The 15,693-nt window shown below is 40.5% G+C and overlaps 1 protein-coding gene across 1 annotated transcript; it reads right to left on the bottom strand.

Annotated features, from left to right (window-relative positions):
• Window positions 1-232: 232 nt before the first annotated feature.
• Window positions 233-14,961, bottom strand: agt (angiotensinogen). Its single transcript, XM_060821381.1, has 5 exons — window positions 14,886-14,961; window positions 11,816-12,595; window positions 5,944-6,196; window positions 2,294-2,441; window positions 233-418 (listed from the first exon to the last, which is right to left on the bottom strand). The coding sequence occupies exons 2-5, from the start codon at window positions 12,570-12,572 to the stop codon at window positions 233-235; spliced, it is 1,344 nt and encodes a 447-aa protein (XP_060677364.1). The 5' UTR covers window positions 12,573-12,595; window positions 14,886-14,961.
• Window positions 14,962-15,693: the final 732 nt, after the last annotated feature.

The following is a 15,693-nucleotide window of genomic DNA, read 5'->3' as shown; positions in this document are numbered from 1 at the left end:
AATTATTTATAGATTGCTATGTTGTATTCTGATTCAAAATTACAATAGTGAAAAATACTCCTAAAAGGAGGCCACTTAGCTCCTCAATTTTGCATTGTTGTTGCTTCTATCCCTTCTACAGGAATGTCTACTCTATTCCCATTTACTCCTAGTCCTGCCCTTCCTAGAAAATTTAATTAAAACTGGTAAGTCACCCTGTGAGCATACATAAAAATATTTTAAATTCTGGATTTCAGTGAAGTTTTTTTACTCTGCCAAGAAACAGCAGATTATTCAATGTTCTACTATAGACCTGGAAAAAGAAAGGTTTATCTATCCGAATCTCCATTGTGATGGTTGTATTACTGAATGGAATATGTCCTGGAGGGGTTGGCTTCTCTCCATCTTCCATCACTTCAAAAATAACATGTTGTATTATCTAAAACAATATAAAAGTAAGAATTTTAGTGAGGAAGCTCAAAGATACAACTTTTTAAAAATTGTCTTTCTATAACTTAGTCAAAATATTAAAAGTTGTTTCACAGTAACATTAGAAAACATTCAACACTCAGCCACAGATAGCCAAAAGTTTGTTTTTAAAAGGTAGTTTCGAAAGATTTTTTTCATTTGTTTGTGCCATCTGAGTCTCAGTAGCAAGGTCAATATTTTATGCCCATCTCCAATTGAAAAGGTGATAATGAACCATCTTTTTGAACCAGGAAATAAATTGATTTTTTTGGAGATGGGGGAATATTTTTAATGGACTCACCCAAGGGTCAATGCTGGAACCATTGCTCTCTGACATGTATATTTTTGACCTAGCCTTTGGTTCTGTGGACAGTACAAAACTTGTGAACTTTGAGGAAGACAGTGCACAACTTCAAAGTTACATTGACAAGTTGGTGGAGTAGACAGACAATAGCAGATGAAGCTCAATGCAGGGAACATGAAGTGATTTATTTTGGAAGGAAATGTGTGATGGACAATTTACAAGCTGTAAAGGGTGTGCAGGAGCAGAGAGACCTACATGTATATGTACATAAGCCTTTAAAGGTGTTAGGACAAATTGAGAAGGCAGTTAATAAAGTATGCAAAATTTTAAGCTTTAACAATAGAGGTATAGAATAGAAGTTCAAGCAGGTTATGTTGACTTGTGTCAGACACTAGTTTGGCCTGAACTAGAGTATTGTGCATCACACTTTAGGAAAAACAATAGAGTTTGGAGACAGAGCAAAAAAAATTCATGAAAATGATTCCAGAGGTGAGGATCTTCATTTACATAGACAGTTTGAGAAGTTCACTATCTCAGAATGCGGTAATACCGGAACACTGAATAAATTTGAGGAGACTGACAGGTTCTTAATTAGTAATGGGTTAAAGGATTATGGCAAGCAGGCAGGAAAGTTTAGTTGAAGCCAAGATGAAATCTGCAATGATGTATTGAATGGTGGAGCAGGCACGAAGGGCTGAATGGCCTACTTCTGCTCCTAGTTCTCATATTAAGTTAGAACTGTTTTCCTCAAAGAAAATAAGGTTGAGAAGAGATTTGATTGAGGTATTCAAACTTTTAAAATAATTGGTAAAAGAAAAACAGGCAACATGAGAAAATGTTTTTTCGTGTTGTGAGAGGTTACGGTCTGGAATGTACTGCTTGAACTGCGATGAAAGCAGTTTCAGTTAAAACTTTTGAAATTAAGAATGAGGCTCCTTTTTGAAAGTGAAGAAGGGGCAGGATGACAAGGGGAAGACAGAAGAAATGGACCAACTGGTCAGGATTTGGAAAGCTGGTGGGCCAAGAATCCTCCTCCTGTCCTGTAACAGTTCTGTGATTCTACCCTGCTGGATGGGTAGGGAGCCAATATAGGTCAACAAGTACTCATACATTATTTTAAAAGGAACATCAGTTATTTAATTGTCAGCATGTGGCCTGTTTTTAACCCTGTGTATGACCAATTGCTGTATGGCCAAGCACTTCTACAGCTTAGAGTGAACATTGGTCTAAAGGTAACAAAGGCGTGGACGAGTGTTTTGGCAACTAATAAGTTCAGACAGGCAAAGTTATAGAAATGGAAATAGGCTGCTTTGATAATGGAAATTACATGGGGTCAGAAGCTTATCTTAGGGTCAGGTTGAACCCAGATGATGAGAACAGACTAGTTTAGCCTGAGTTTAGTGGCTGGGGAGGAGGTTTAGCTTACCAGGTTGTAGCCCAGAATTAGATTGTCATGTCAGAGGTGACTTTATGTTTGGTTCATTAACATGAACACTAACAAATGTACCATTTGGTCACCTATTAATCAAACTGTTTCCTTACCTGGTCTGGTGTTAGGTTTTGGACATTATTTAATCTGGAGAAATTAGCTTGACCGCTCAACATATTTGGCAGTTGCATCCTGTGGTAAAGTTCCTTTACATCATATGTACTGTTCCATTTGAACCGTGGCAAGACAAGCCTTACAATCCTGTGGGGTGATAGCAAGAAGAAAAAAATACATTGCCCCCATTGTCAAAAATACAAATGACAGCATGTTCAGAGAAACTTTCTGGAGGTGAAATAGGATATGGTTCAGGATGTAAGAAAGACAGTAAGGCTTATGCACGTATACATGCAGGTCTCTCTGCTCCTGCACACCCTTTACAGCTTGTAATTTGTCAATCACACATTTCCTTCCAAAATAAATCACTTCATGTTCCCTGCATTGAACTTCATTTGCTATTGTCTGTCTACTCCACCAACTTGTCAATGTAACTTTGAAGTTCTACACTGTCTTCCTCAAAGTTCAGTATGAAAAACAAGACACTGTCTATCATACTGCTGGATACTGAATTCCACCAACTTTATCAGAACTGATGATCAGGCCTTTTCTAAACATAGGCTGTAAACGAGATTCCCACTTTATTCTACCCCTCCCCGCCATGTCCAATTTCCTCTCCACTTTGTAATAGGAATTGTCTTTATGTAACTACTTTTAAATAAACGTTAAAAGTATTTTGGCAGAAAGATAAGAAACCACATACTCTTTGGAAAATAACAATGAAAAAAGAGTAGAGATCCAAATTTGATCTTGGGGTACACATACACAAAGCATGAGTAGTAGCAATACAGTTAATTAGGGCAATGTGTAAATCGAATAATGGGATTCACTTCTGGAAAATCAGAATTGAAAAGCAAAAACTGTATTAAAATTCTACCCTGACAGGATGTTACTTCGGGTAGTATAAATTGTCTGTCTTTAAATTAAAAGGCTATTTATGCAAATTAGATGTAAAAAGAAAATTATCATATTCATAGAAACTAGAAAGTTGTAGCGATCAGGGTAAATTGAACAGACTGGGACTCTGTACAGGAAGAGTGGAACAGGAATTGGCCACTCAGTCCCTTGCGCCTGTTTCAGATTCAATTATATTGTAGCTGACCTGTGACCAAACTTCATGAATCTACCTTTTCTCCAATCCCTTAGTACCACTAGCTAACAAAGAAATCCATAAACCTCAATCTTAAAATTAACAATTAATATTGCATCAAACTCTAAAACCAAGGCAAATTGATTTCAATGTAAGCAAATGTTAAGTCACCCACTTGACACCTAAAAAGAAAAGAATAGGACACTCTCTAAATAATGAAAATCTAGAAAGAGCAGAGGTCGAAAGAAACCCAGGGGTCCAGGTACACGTCAATGAAATGCCAAGAACAGGTACAGAACATAATCAAAAAAGCTATTGGAATGCTTGCCTTTATAACTGGGTCAGGGAAGGATGCCCTGACCTTGAGTTGCAGTATACATTTACAATGTTTGTGGAATAGAATTCCAAATTTCTACAGCAGAAGTGTTTTCTAACATCACTTCTGAAAATTTTGACTCTAATCCCAACCTAATTAGCTGTTCCCCTTTAACGTCTTGACAAAATCATTCTAATTTGGGTTTTTATAGCATACAATTCTAGGATTGCAGGTATAAATCTTGTAAATGTATACTGCAACTCAAGGTCAGGGCATCCTTCCTAAGGTATGTTGCCCAGAACTGATTGCAGAACTGGAGTGGTCTAACCAGAGCTCTATGTAGCCAAAGCATGATTCCTACTCTCTTATACGCTTGTCCTCCAGATGTAAAGGCAAACATTCCAATAGCTTTTTTGCTCATTTTCTGTACCTGTTCTTGACATTTCATTGACATGTATCTGGACCCTGGGTTTCTTTGGACCTCTGCTCTTCCTAAATTTTCATTATTTAGAGAGTGCCCTATTCTTTTCGTTTTAGGTGCCAAGTGGGTGACTTAACATTCGCTTACATCGAAATCAATTCACCTTAGTTTTAGAGATGCAACTCAGGAGCATCTAGGAGCTTCATTTATTGTTGGATGATCACTCTCACTCTTATTTTTTCTGTCCTGATGGATCCACATTTCTGGCATGGATCTTGGATGCAAGTCTCTTCAGAAATATAGAATATCTCTGAAATTGAGTCTTTCATCATAGCGCTGGATCTTCAAAGGAAGAAAGACAGACCCACTGTTTTTGAATGTATTCTGGTAATTCATTCACAAACATGCCAAATAACTTAGGAACTTTTCAGTGTGTTCATGAATATGTGTGAATGAGGTAAGAGGGCAATGGGGTGAGGCAAATGGGTAAAGATTAGTGTGGATGATTTTATTGGTAGGCGATGGACTAAATGGGTAAAGGTGTCTGGTTCGTCAGTAAAGTGAGCAAAGGTGCATGGTGGGTGAGGCTTCATAAGGGAGTAGGATAGATTGGCAGAGTCATAAATGGGAAGAGTGGAAGGTGAATAAGTGGGTAAGTGGATAAGTGGTTCAGGGAATAGGCTTGATGGATCAGACAAGGTTGTCATGTTGGGGGGTTAATCAGGCCAGCTTGGATACTGGTCAGGTGGTGTAGCTGAAGTCGGATAGGTCAGGGGTAGTCCAGGTTTGGCAGGGTAGTCAGGGGGTGTTTGGTTTCAGGCTTTATGGACTGGAGTTGGTTATATAGTTACCAAGGAGTCGAACATGGTCTTAATGTGTCAAACATTTCCTCAGTAATAATCCAGATAAGGAAGTTAGAAATATTTGAATTTTGTTTGAAAGGTCCCAAAGAGGAACGACAGAATTTCAAACTTTCCAGGGAGTTCCTATGGAGTCAGTGAGTGAGAACCTCTGTGGGGTCTTAATGTAACACTGTGGTCATACACCATGTCTCCAACAAAAGACCTGACTCATACAGTCATTCAAGACAGAGAAAGAGCTCATTCAGCTTGACAAATTCATAATCAGATCTCTGTGGACCAATCTCTTTATCCCATTCCCATGAACTAGCAACCCTATATCCTTCACTGCCCATCCAATTTCCTTTTGAATTCATCGAATGTGTCTGTTTCCACTACCCTCATGGGCAGTGAGCACCACATTATCTATTCATTTAATTTATTAACATCTCTTTGTAATTATGCTTTCACTGACACTACTCACAATTACTGCCTTTCTTTGTCCTTTACTAAGTTTGTAATTGTGGCTTTTTATCACATTATCTAAGTTGTAAATGATTACAGTGAATAGTTGATTTCCAACATAGATTCCCATGGGACTTCTTTAGTCCCATTCTGCCAATTGTAGTACCTGTCCATTATCCCTACTCCGTCTCCTGCCTCTCAGCTAATTTCCTGACTAATTTGGTTGCGATCCCATGAGCTTTAGCTAACAGACTCTCACGAGAAACTTTATCAAAAGCCTTCTGAATGTACACATAACCAATATACTTAGACACTTTCTGAGAAATGTAAGTTCCAGAGATAAATATGAAGCTAGAAAAGCACAAATGGGAGAAAAGAACAGGAGGATGTGCTGAAGGAATGAGGTGAAGAAGGGTGTGAAGCACAAACACCAGCATAGATCATTTGGGTGAATAGGCCCATCTCCATTCTGTAGATTCAATGCCTCAAAATAATTAAATAACTACTTTTATAATTACCCAGACTGAAGTGCAATCCTGTTAACTTCGAGGGAGGATTCAATACTCTCCAACGTGTCTGGTTGGACTGGCTGGACAAGCATGATGTCTGCTGTTCCAGTCACTGGGAGCTTAATCATCGTGTATGTAGGATCAATCTTATACTCCAACTTGCCACACCAAGTTGTCATAGAGACTTGGACCTTATCCTCTCCATCATCGAAGAAATCTTGAAATTCTGATCCATGACATTGCGATCTAGTCTTCCACTTTCCTGAGAAGTAAAGGTAATATTTGCACAAGTCGTGACAGAAATAATGTATCAACAATCTCTCAGCTAATTTCCTGACTAATTTGGTTGCAGTCCCATGAGTTTCAGCTAACAGACTCTCATGAGAAACTTTATCAAAAGCCTTCTGAATGTACACACAACCAACATGCTTAGACATTGATTGCATCTCTCAAGGTGTAGTTTCTGCCCTCACTTAGGGCTCATCACAAATTCAAAGCTAACCTCCCAGTCTGGAAATAATCTAAATAATTTGAAAGAAGGACACAGCTGCACTTTAAATCATCTTCCAAATCTTGAGTGGTAAATGTTGAGCAGTAACTGGGAAACTCACCTGCTCTTCTCTTCCAGTGAAGAACTTTTATACCCACCTGAGTAAGGATGAGTGACCTTGGAGTGATGTCACAGCCAGAAGATGTAAGATTATAGATTCACAGCCCTGCACAATTAATCAACATAAGATTCCAATGTTTATCTATTGAATAATTGTACACTAATTGGGGCTAAATCAGTATTTTCAGTATTATTGTTATGGGATGTGGGTGTCACTGGCAAGATTACCAACATTTGTTGACATTCCCCAACTGCCTTTGAATTGAATAGATTGCTCAGCCATTTCAAGGGAAGTTAAAAGCCAGCAGCTGTGAATCTACAACAACATATGGACAGACCAGGTAAGGATGGCAGATAGTCTTCCCTAAAGAATGTTAATGAACCCAATGGTTTTTACAACAATTGCTGTTAGTTCAGTGGTCACTTTGATTTATTAATTGATTGTATTTTATCTCCACTAGCTGGTAAGGTGGGACTTGAACCAATTTCCCATTAGCATTTATTTTATTTGTTCATGGAATATGGATGCCACTGGCTTGGCCTGGATTACTATTCCAGTGACATTACAACTATGCCACTTGTTATGGACCAGACCAGACCCCCTCAAAATGTAATATGGAGGTAGCCTAGATTTTAACTTTTTTATATTTTAAAAAGAAATATAATGTGCTGTGTTCAGATGCAATGCCACTGTCAAACGACTCAACATTAAGCAAAACACAATTTATTTAAATACTATCGTTAAAATACATCCAAAGAAAGAGGAATTTATAATAACAAATCAGAAAACTTAAACAGAATTACAGAACAGTAACTATAATTAATTAACTGTACCAATGTAGTAACATCCCATAAACACACCCTCTGGCTAAAACTTAAATTCAGAAAGATAGATTTATCTCACAGGTAACCTAGTATCAGAGAGAAACCCCAGCTTTTAGATTAGATTAGATTAGATTTACAGTATGGAAACAGGCCCTTCGGCCCAAGTCCATACCGACCCGCCGAAGCGCAACCCACCCGTACCCCTACATTTACCCCTACCGAACACTACGGGCAATTTAGCATGGCCAATTCACCTGACCTGCACATCTTTGGACTGTGGGAGGAAACTGGAGCACCTGGAGGAAACCCACGCAGACACGGGGAGAACGTGCAAACTCCACACAGTCAGTCGCCTGAGTCGGGACTCAGGCGACTTTTAGCTGTAACCAAGAGAGGGAAAAGATAGAGTCAGAGATGTACAGCATGGAAACATACCCTTTGGTCCAACCCGTCCATGCCGACAAGATATCCCAACCCAATCTAGTCCCACTTGCCACCACCTGGCTCATATCCCTTTAATCCCTTTCTATTCATATACTCATCCAAATGCTTCTCAAATGTTGCAATTGTACCAGTGTCCACCACTTCCTCTGGCAGCTCATTCCATACACGTACCACCCTCTGTGTGAAAAAGTTGCCCCGTAAGTCTCTTTTATATCTTTCCCCTCTCACCCTAAACCTATGCCCTCTAGTTCTGGACTTCCCGACCCCAGGGAAAAGACTTTGCCTATTTATCCTATCCATGTCCCTCATAATTTTGTAAACCTCTATAAGGTCACCCCTCAGCCTCCGACACTCCAGGGCAAACAGCTCCAGCCTGTTCAGCCTCTCCCTATAGTTCAAATCCTCCAACCCAGGCAACATCCTTGTAAATCTTTTCTGAACCCTTTCAAGTTTCAAAACATCTTTCTGATAGGAAAGCTTCTACTTCTTCAAAATTCCAACAATTTCTGCCCACTTGAGACTTCAACAGTAACTGCTTAAAGCTAAAAAACTAAAAACTACAAATCCTGTTTATGAGGGCTGGCCACACCAATCCAGGCTGCTTCTATTCTTCCAAATGTTTTAAATACCCAAGGCCTCCCAAGCAGTTTACTTTATGGGTCTTCATTAGCCACTTGGTACCTCTGTCTTAAAACCTCCCTTTAAAAAAACACAGGACAAAATAACCTCTTAAAGCCACATTGCCTTCCTGTAACTACTCAACATTTGTATTCTCTGCCTTTACTTATACTAACCAGGATCCCTTATATATTATTAACTGCTTTGTAAACACCTTAAAAGATTTTGAACAAACATCCCATTCCCAAGTATCTCTATTCATGTGCCCCTATAAAATAGTATCATTTAGCTTGCATTGTAACTCTTCATTCCTCAATGTTTCTGATATTCCAAGTATTATGTCATCTGCAAATTTCAACTTTGTGCTCTATACCTCAAAATCCAGTCATTAAGGATTATCAAATAGAGCAGTGCTTCTAGGACTGAACCTTGAAAAGCTTCCATCCTAGTACAGCTGTTCACCACAATTTTGGCGCGTGAGGAGGTGGGGGGGGAAGGGGAGGGATCACAGGGGAAAGGAGGAGTATATTCCTTAACATATTTTGTACAAATTTTACCACTTTCCCCTTTTTCCCCATGCATTAGAGTGTAGAAAATAGCAACAGGTGTCGGCCATTTGGCTTCTTATCCCTGTTCCACCATTCAGTCTGATAATGACTGAGGATGTGGCTTCAACTCCATTTTCCTGCCTTTCCATATAACCTTTGACTGCCTTGCAGTTCAGAAATCTGCCAAGCTCAGCCTTGAATATGGTCAGTGATCCAGCCTCCATGCCTGTCTTGGGTGGCAAGTTCCAAAGCTTCACGACTGTTTGAAAGAAGAAATTCCTCTTCACTGCCATCTTAAAATGGGGTGCGGGGACTCTTGTTTTGGAACTGTAATTATGAATCTTCCCAACATCTATCCTGCCAAGGCTCATCAGAATCTTATACATTTCAATAACATTACTTTTCACTCTAAATTCTGATGAGGGTAGGCCTAGTTTGCTTCAACCTTTCCTCATATTAAAAAATAACTTCAGAGCTTTGCATTAACCTCAGTTTCTACATAAGACTATATAAGATAGGAGCAGGAATAGGTTGGAAGTGGTGGTGGTGTAGCAGCACTGTCACTGGGCTAGTAATACAAAGGGCATGGGCTCATGGGAAGTGAACATAGTTGCCCAGAGAAGCAATTAAGAAATAATCACATTGCTTTGAGTCTGGAATCACATGTAAGCCAGACCGGGTAAGGATAGCAGTTTCCTTCCCTAACAATTATTACATATATTTTTTGAACAATGGCTACATGTCAACAGTGGACCAACTCTGTGTTTCAGATATTTTTAAATTAATTTCAAACATCACCATCTACCATGGTGGGATTTGAATCCATGTCCCCAAAGCACTGGCTGGCTTTGGATTGCTAGTCTAGTAACATTACCACTACACCACCACTTCCCCAAAAGAAAATTCCAGGATTTTTACCAGGTGATAAGGAAGAAACGACAATATAGTTCCAAATCTGGAGTAGAACCTAGAGGTGATGGTCTTCCCAGGCACTGACGGACCTTATCCCTCTATATTGGAAAGTTCATGGTTTGGAAGATGTTGTTACAGGAGTCCTTTTCAGTTGCTGCAGTGCATCTTATTTATGGTACACATTGCTGCCTCTATAGGTCGGTGGTGAAAGGGGGATAAATGTTGAAGGTGTTTGATGGAATGCCAATCAAGCATACTACTTGTCTGGATGTTTTTGAACTTCTAGACTGTTCTTTGAAACTGAGTGATTCTCCATAGTGCAATGTGGTGGCTGCACGTGAGTTGACATGGCCAGTGAAATCTCCTGGCTGCGACAAGGCAGGTCTGTAGAAGCATCTGCACATGTACTAATGATATCAACACATTCCGTATGCTATGGCCCCATAATCAACACGTGCTTTGCTTGTGTGTGGGCCAGGAAGGGGTGGCAGAACCTACGGCTCCAACAGGAGTGGCTTAAAGGCCAGTAGTGGGAGGAGAAGGGTGAGGGCAGCCTGTAGCAGGGGCAAGGGAGGCCTGCACTGGGTGTCAGCCTCCTTTTTGCTACAGAATGACACAAAGGCTACAGGGAGGATTGGGCGGCCGCAGGAGAAGCTGGAGAGAGAAGGAAGCTGCTAGGAGAGAATAAAATGTACTCTTTTTATTTGATTGTGTAGCTGCAACATTTTACACACAGGTTGGTACTTCTTGTCACATTTCTTTCTGCTGTTTGTGTCATCGAGTGGTGATGTTTATGATGTTTTCCCCCATCTGCCCTTATGATGGAGGGATGGCCATTGATGAAATGTCTGAAGATAGCTGGGTCAAAATGAGCATTGCTAATGCAACCGATGATCGCAAATGGATTGATCGTGCACTAATTGGCAGGGTTGGCCGTGTTCTACTTTTTATGGACAGACATAACTGGGCAATGTTCCACATTGTCAGGTAGATGCCAATATTGAAGCTGTACTGGAATAACTTACTAGTGGTGTGGGAAGTTCTAGAACAGGTCTTCAGTACAATTACTAGTGTCAGGGTCCATCACCTTTGACATATTCAATGCTTTAATTTGCTTTTCATATCACAAGGAGGAAATGATTCTGGATAGTTTTAAATATCATTTTCAGTCATTTTATATTAGGTTCTTCCTGGTGTTTGTATTGTGATAAGCATATTTTCAGCTTTCTTAATAGAATTGCACTAGCTTTCACAGAGTTCCAGGCCCTTCCTGACAACTAACCAGGTGCCAATGTCCAGCAAGCCTCTGGCCGAGATAAGATGTCGTGTTTGAGCAGCATGCCTTGCCAATGAACGAACCAGGAGTCAGATCACCGGTGCATCCACAGTCCATGAGTCCCAGGTGATCATGAAAGTTCTGAGCAGTGTACCTCCAGCCCCCAGAGATAGAGCAGCCAGGCTCCTCTACATTACCCCCAACCCTTTCAACACACAAATAGAATTAAGGAACCATTTTGAATATAAAATTTTAAATAAAGTGCATTCTACGGCATTGCCTGACTGTACTGTTCTGTGGCAGATTTTGCATTTGGTAAACAGAAAATAAGTTTGAACATAAACTTGGCACAAAAAGGCACTTCTCAAAACTGGCGCAATTCATGCCTGCACCCAAATTCTGGACCTCAGCTAGGTCACCCATTAGGATCCTAAGTCCAAAGGAACATAACCCTAGTCCATGCTACCTGTCTGTATATTGGTGAGCCTCACAAAACCAACCAGGATCAATCCACCGAACCCAACACTGGGAAGGTAGAAATTCCTTAAGGTTTCCTCCTAAGATTGGTGTTTGTTGGGGATATGGGGATGATGTCTGATAAGCCATTTCAATCCTTTGACTTTTTCTGCTCATTAATATGGCTCTTACCTTTAAAGTGAATGTAACTGGCCAACACCAGATTTGTGCTTGGACTCAGGCCATTCACCAGGCTGCTGACCCTTCCAGCAGTTGCGTTGCGGATGAGGCTGTTGATCATCTCCTCAGCCATGTAGGGCTGGCTAGTGTTGGCTGTTTTCAGTTGCACGCTGGGGTGGAACCACTGGAGTTCCCACAGGAAGGCTTGGCGGAGGTGTAGGCCCTTCCTGACAACTAACCAGGTGCCAGTGTCCAGCAAGCCTCCTTGTTGAGATAAGATTTCCTGTTCGAGCAGCCTGCCTTGCCAACGCATGACCCAGGAATGCCGATCACCAATGCATCCGTGGTCCACAAGTCCCAGGTGGTCACGGAAGTTTTCAGCAGTGATCCCCCCAGTCCCCAAAGACAGAGCGGCCAGGCTCCCGTACAGATGGAAGGGGGCCATCAACACTACCCCTGACCCTTCCAGTGGGCTCAGCCTGGGGAACCAGAGGTTGCCCAGATCTTTCTGGATAGTGATTAAGGAGAGAATCTTGCTGCGGCTGACATTCCATTGTACCTTATCCTCCCACCTCTGTTCAGACCCATTCACAGGACTCGTGACATCGACCCCACTCAGGTCAAGAAGGAAGCTGTTGTTTTGGTCCATTTCCTCCTGGACAACAGTTTGATTGCAGGTAAATAGATGGAAAGGATGAATGTAGGGCCGGTTTGTTGTCCCCCATTGCAGGAGTGTTCCCATCCAGAGCAGGGAGAAGATCTGCTTCATGCTCAACACTTTTCAACCCAACGCTGGAATCAGACAGGGAGAACAACCATCAGTTAACAGACTAACCTGCTATCTTGTGATAACTTGCATTTAAATGTAGTAAGGCTTCCAAAAGTTTTTAATAGGAGCATTAAGAAATAAAACTCAACCCAGAGCCATGTACGGAGATATTAGGACAGTGATCAAAGGCTGGGTCAAGGAGGTAGGTTTCATAGAGCATTTTACATGAGAGACAGTCTTATTGAAAGATATAAATTCTGAGGGGCTTGACAGGTTGGATACTGAGAGGATGTCTCTCCTCGTGTCAAAGTTTTCAAATAAAGAGTCTTCCATTTAAGATAGAGTTGAGGCTGAATTTCTTCTGTCAGAGGGTTGGTTTTTAGTCTAGGGAATTCTTTTCTACAGAGAAGAATGGAGGTTGCATGGCTCAGTGACTATGTTCTCTCTCATTTGTGCTGCCACTGTATGGATCTCCGAGGTCTGTGTGCAGCAGTGACTTACAGAACTGAAGGTTGATGCATCCAAATACCATTCACTGTATGTGGACCTTGTGAGTGGCAGAGCTGCTTAGAAGAAACATTGGTCACTGACTATATTCAGGGCTAGTGTAGACATACTTTCAATGGTCTGACAAGGGGATCCAGAGGTTCTGATGGACAGGCAGGAAAGTGTAGATGAGGCCACAATCAGATCAGCTGTGGTGCTATTGACTGGTATAACAGTCTCAAAGTATCATATGGCCTTCTTCTGCTCCTTCCTTTTTTTGTTCTTATGGCAGAAGTGAGGTGGAGAGGTTTTGTGGAGAACTGCAGAGCAGACAGAGGCAGCGAAGGCCTGACCACAAATGGCAAAGGCATGGAAATTGGGATAGGCAATTTGCAGCCAGTAACTCCTTACATCACAACCCCTCCACTGCTACTAACTTTGAAAGCTTTAAAAGACTAATCTGTGATGGATATTTTCAAATGATCCAACACAAAAAAAGACCATTAGCCCATAGTTTCTGTACTAAACCTTTCGTAAAGCTGTTCCATTTGTTCTAAATACTTGGGTGTGAAGAATCTAAATTCTTCACACCCATGAAAATGTTTTTCCTTTGAGTATTTCCCTTTCAGAAGTTATGACCAAAACTGTTACCATCACCTTTTCCCAACAACTCACTTTATAAAAGAATGCTTCCGTGTGTCACCTCTGGTTCATTTGCCAAATCACCTTCAATTTGTGGCACCTGACTCTCGGGCCTTCTATTGTTTCTACTGGAAAGTGTTTATCCTTATCTACCATTGGATGTTAATTAACAAAGCACCCTCATTGACAGAGAAAACACTTTACACACAGGTTTGAAATCATACAGTCCCTACTGGAACATAACTCCATTGCCTGATGACAGTGGTATCTCATGATGGCATATCTCATGGTTGAACATCATCAATCTCAAATCTAATTAATTACATGAATGGCAAAACTCCAGATTCTAACCTTCCGGGGAAAACCTGGACAACCCTTAACTGTTTGAGGGTGGTCAGGGAACATATGGCCACAGGAACATGAGAAAAACCTCAAATTGGAATTGTGGTGATCCGGGTAGATAATTGCCCACAATCTGAAGCTCTGCAAGAGACCTAGATGTGGCAGTGTCACAATCATTCACATTGCATTAGCTGAAGTTGATTGTTAACCTTGATATCAAATTGTAATGGTTTCCACCAGGCATAATTAAAATATGCGAACTATTAAAACTACTCACACTTCTGAAATATAATTTTCACACCAGAAAGTTGTTACTATATCATCACACTTTTTGTTGGAGAAGTTTCACAGGCTGTTTAACAGTCTGAGAATCCACAGTATCTGTGGATGTCTCCACCCAAAGCCCAGTTGATGAGGGTCAGAGAATCAGTCATCTAGACAGGGAAGGCTTTTCCCAGGCTCCAAAATCATACAGTGAGAGACAGGATCATCCACACGGACAAGTATTCCAGTGGGTGTCAACTAAAATCCAAGGATGATTTTCAGTTAGATTGAGGTTAGAACATGCTACCTTCTGACTCAGAGGTGGGGATACTAGCACTGAGCTGAAGACCAACCAGATAGACTGTAATTTGTCACAGTTAAGATTAACTAGCATCTGGATTTGTCTCCACGACAGGTTGAACATATCCATATCACCAATGAATGATCAAAAATCAACCAAAACAAAAGTCTTGTTTCATAAAATAAATATATCTATTTTAAGGATCTATAATACAATGAGCCTTACTTTGAACAACTACACCCGTAAATTTATTACCTTTCATTTGCAGATTTACTTACCTCTTCTGAAATAGTGCACTTTGATTTGATTAGTCCAGGTCCATTGCTTATAAAATGCTGTTCTGTTTTCTCTTCCCAGTTAAATATTAACTAGGTAGCTGTCCAGGATAAACAAAACCATTTGATAAAACTCCCAATTGGTTCCAAGATTCCAGGGTAGATTTTTTGAGAATCATCCTGTTAACCATATCGACTCCTGAAATAACAGAATTATTTCTTTCTTGTTATGAGAGAAAATAAACTTTCATTTGAGTTGCATCTTACCCAACCTCAGGTTGTTCAAAAGTACTCTGAGACAGACAGAATTTTCATCAGTAGGGGGAATCAAGAGTTATGGGGAAAGGCAGGAAAATGAAGTTGAGGATTATCAGATCAGCCATGATCTCAATGAATGACAGAGCATATTCGATAGGCCGAATGGCCTATTTCTGCTCCTATGTTTTATGATCTTATGAACTTTACAGCGAAAGAAGTATTTGGAGAGTCAGAAGCCTACAGCACAGAAACATACTCTTTGGTCCAATTAGTCCATGCTGACCATAATCTCAAACTATCTAGTCTCACCTGTCTGCACCTGACCCATATCCCTTCAAACATTTCTTAACAATGTACTTACCCAAATGTCTTTTAAAAGTTGTAACTATAACCACATTCACCTTTTTTTTTGAAAGTTAATTCCACAAAAGAACCAATCTCCGTGTTAAAAAAAACCTTTCCTGTCTTTTTAAAATCTTTCTCCTTTCACCTTTAAAACATGATCTCCATTTATGAAATCCCCCAACCTAGGGAAAAGACACCTACCATTCAC

Source organism: Hemiscyllium ocellatum, chromosome 3 (assembly GCF_020745735.1).
Source record: "Hemiscyllium ocellatum isolate sHemOce1 chromosome 3, sHemOce1.pat.X.cur, whole genome shotgun sequence".
NCBI lineage: Eukaryota > Metazoa > Chordata > Chondrichthyes > Orectolobiformes > Hemiscylliidae > Hemiscyllium > Hemiscyllium ocellatum.
This window is presented reverse-complemented; position numbering and strand designations above follow the sequence as displayed.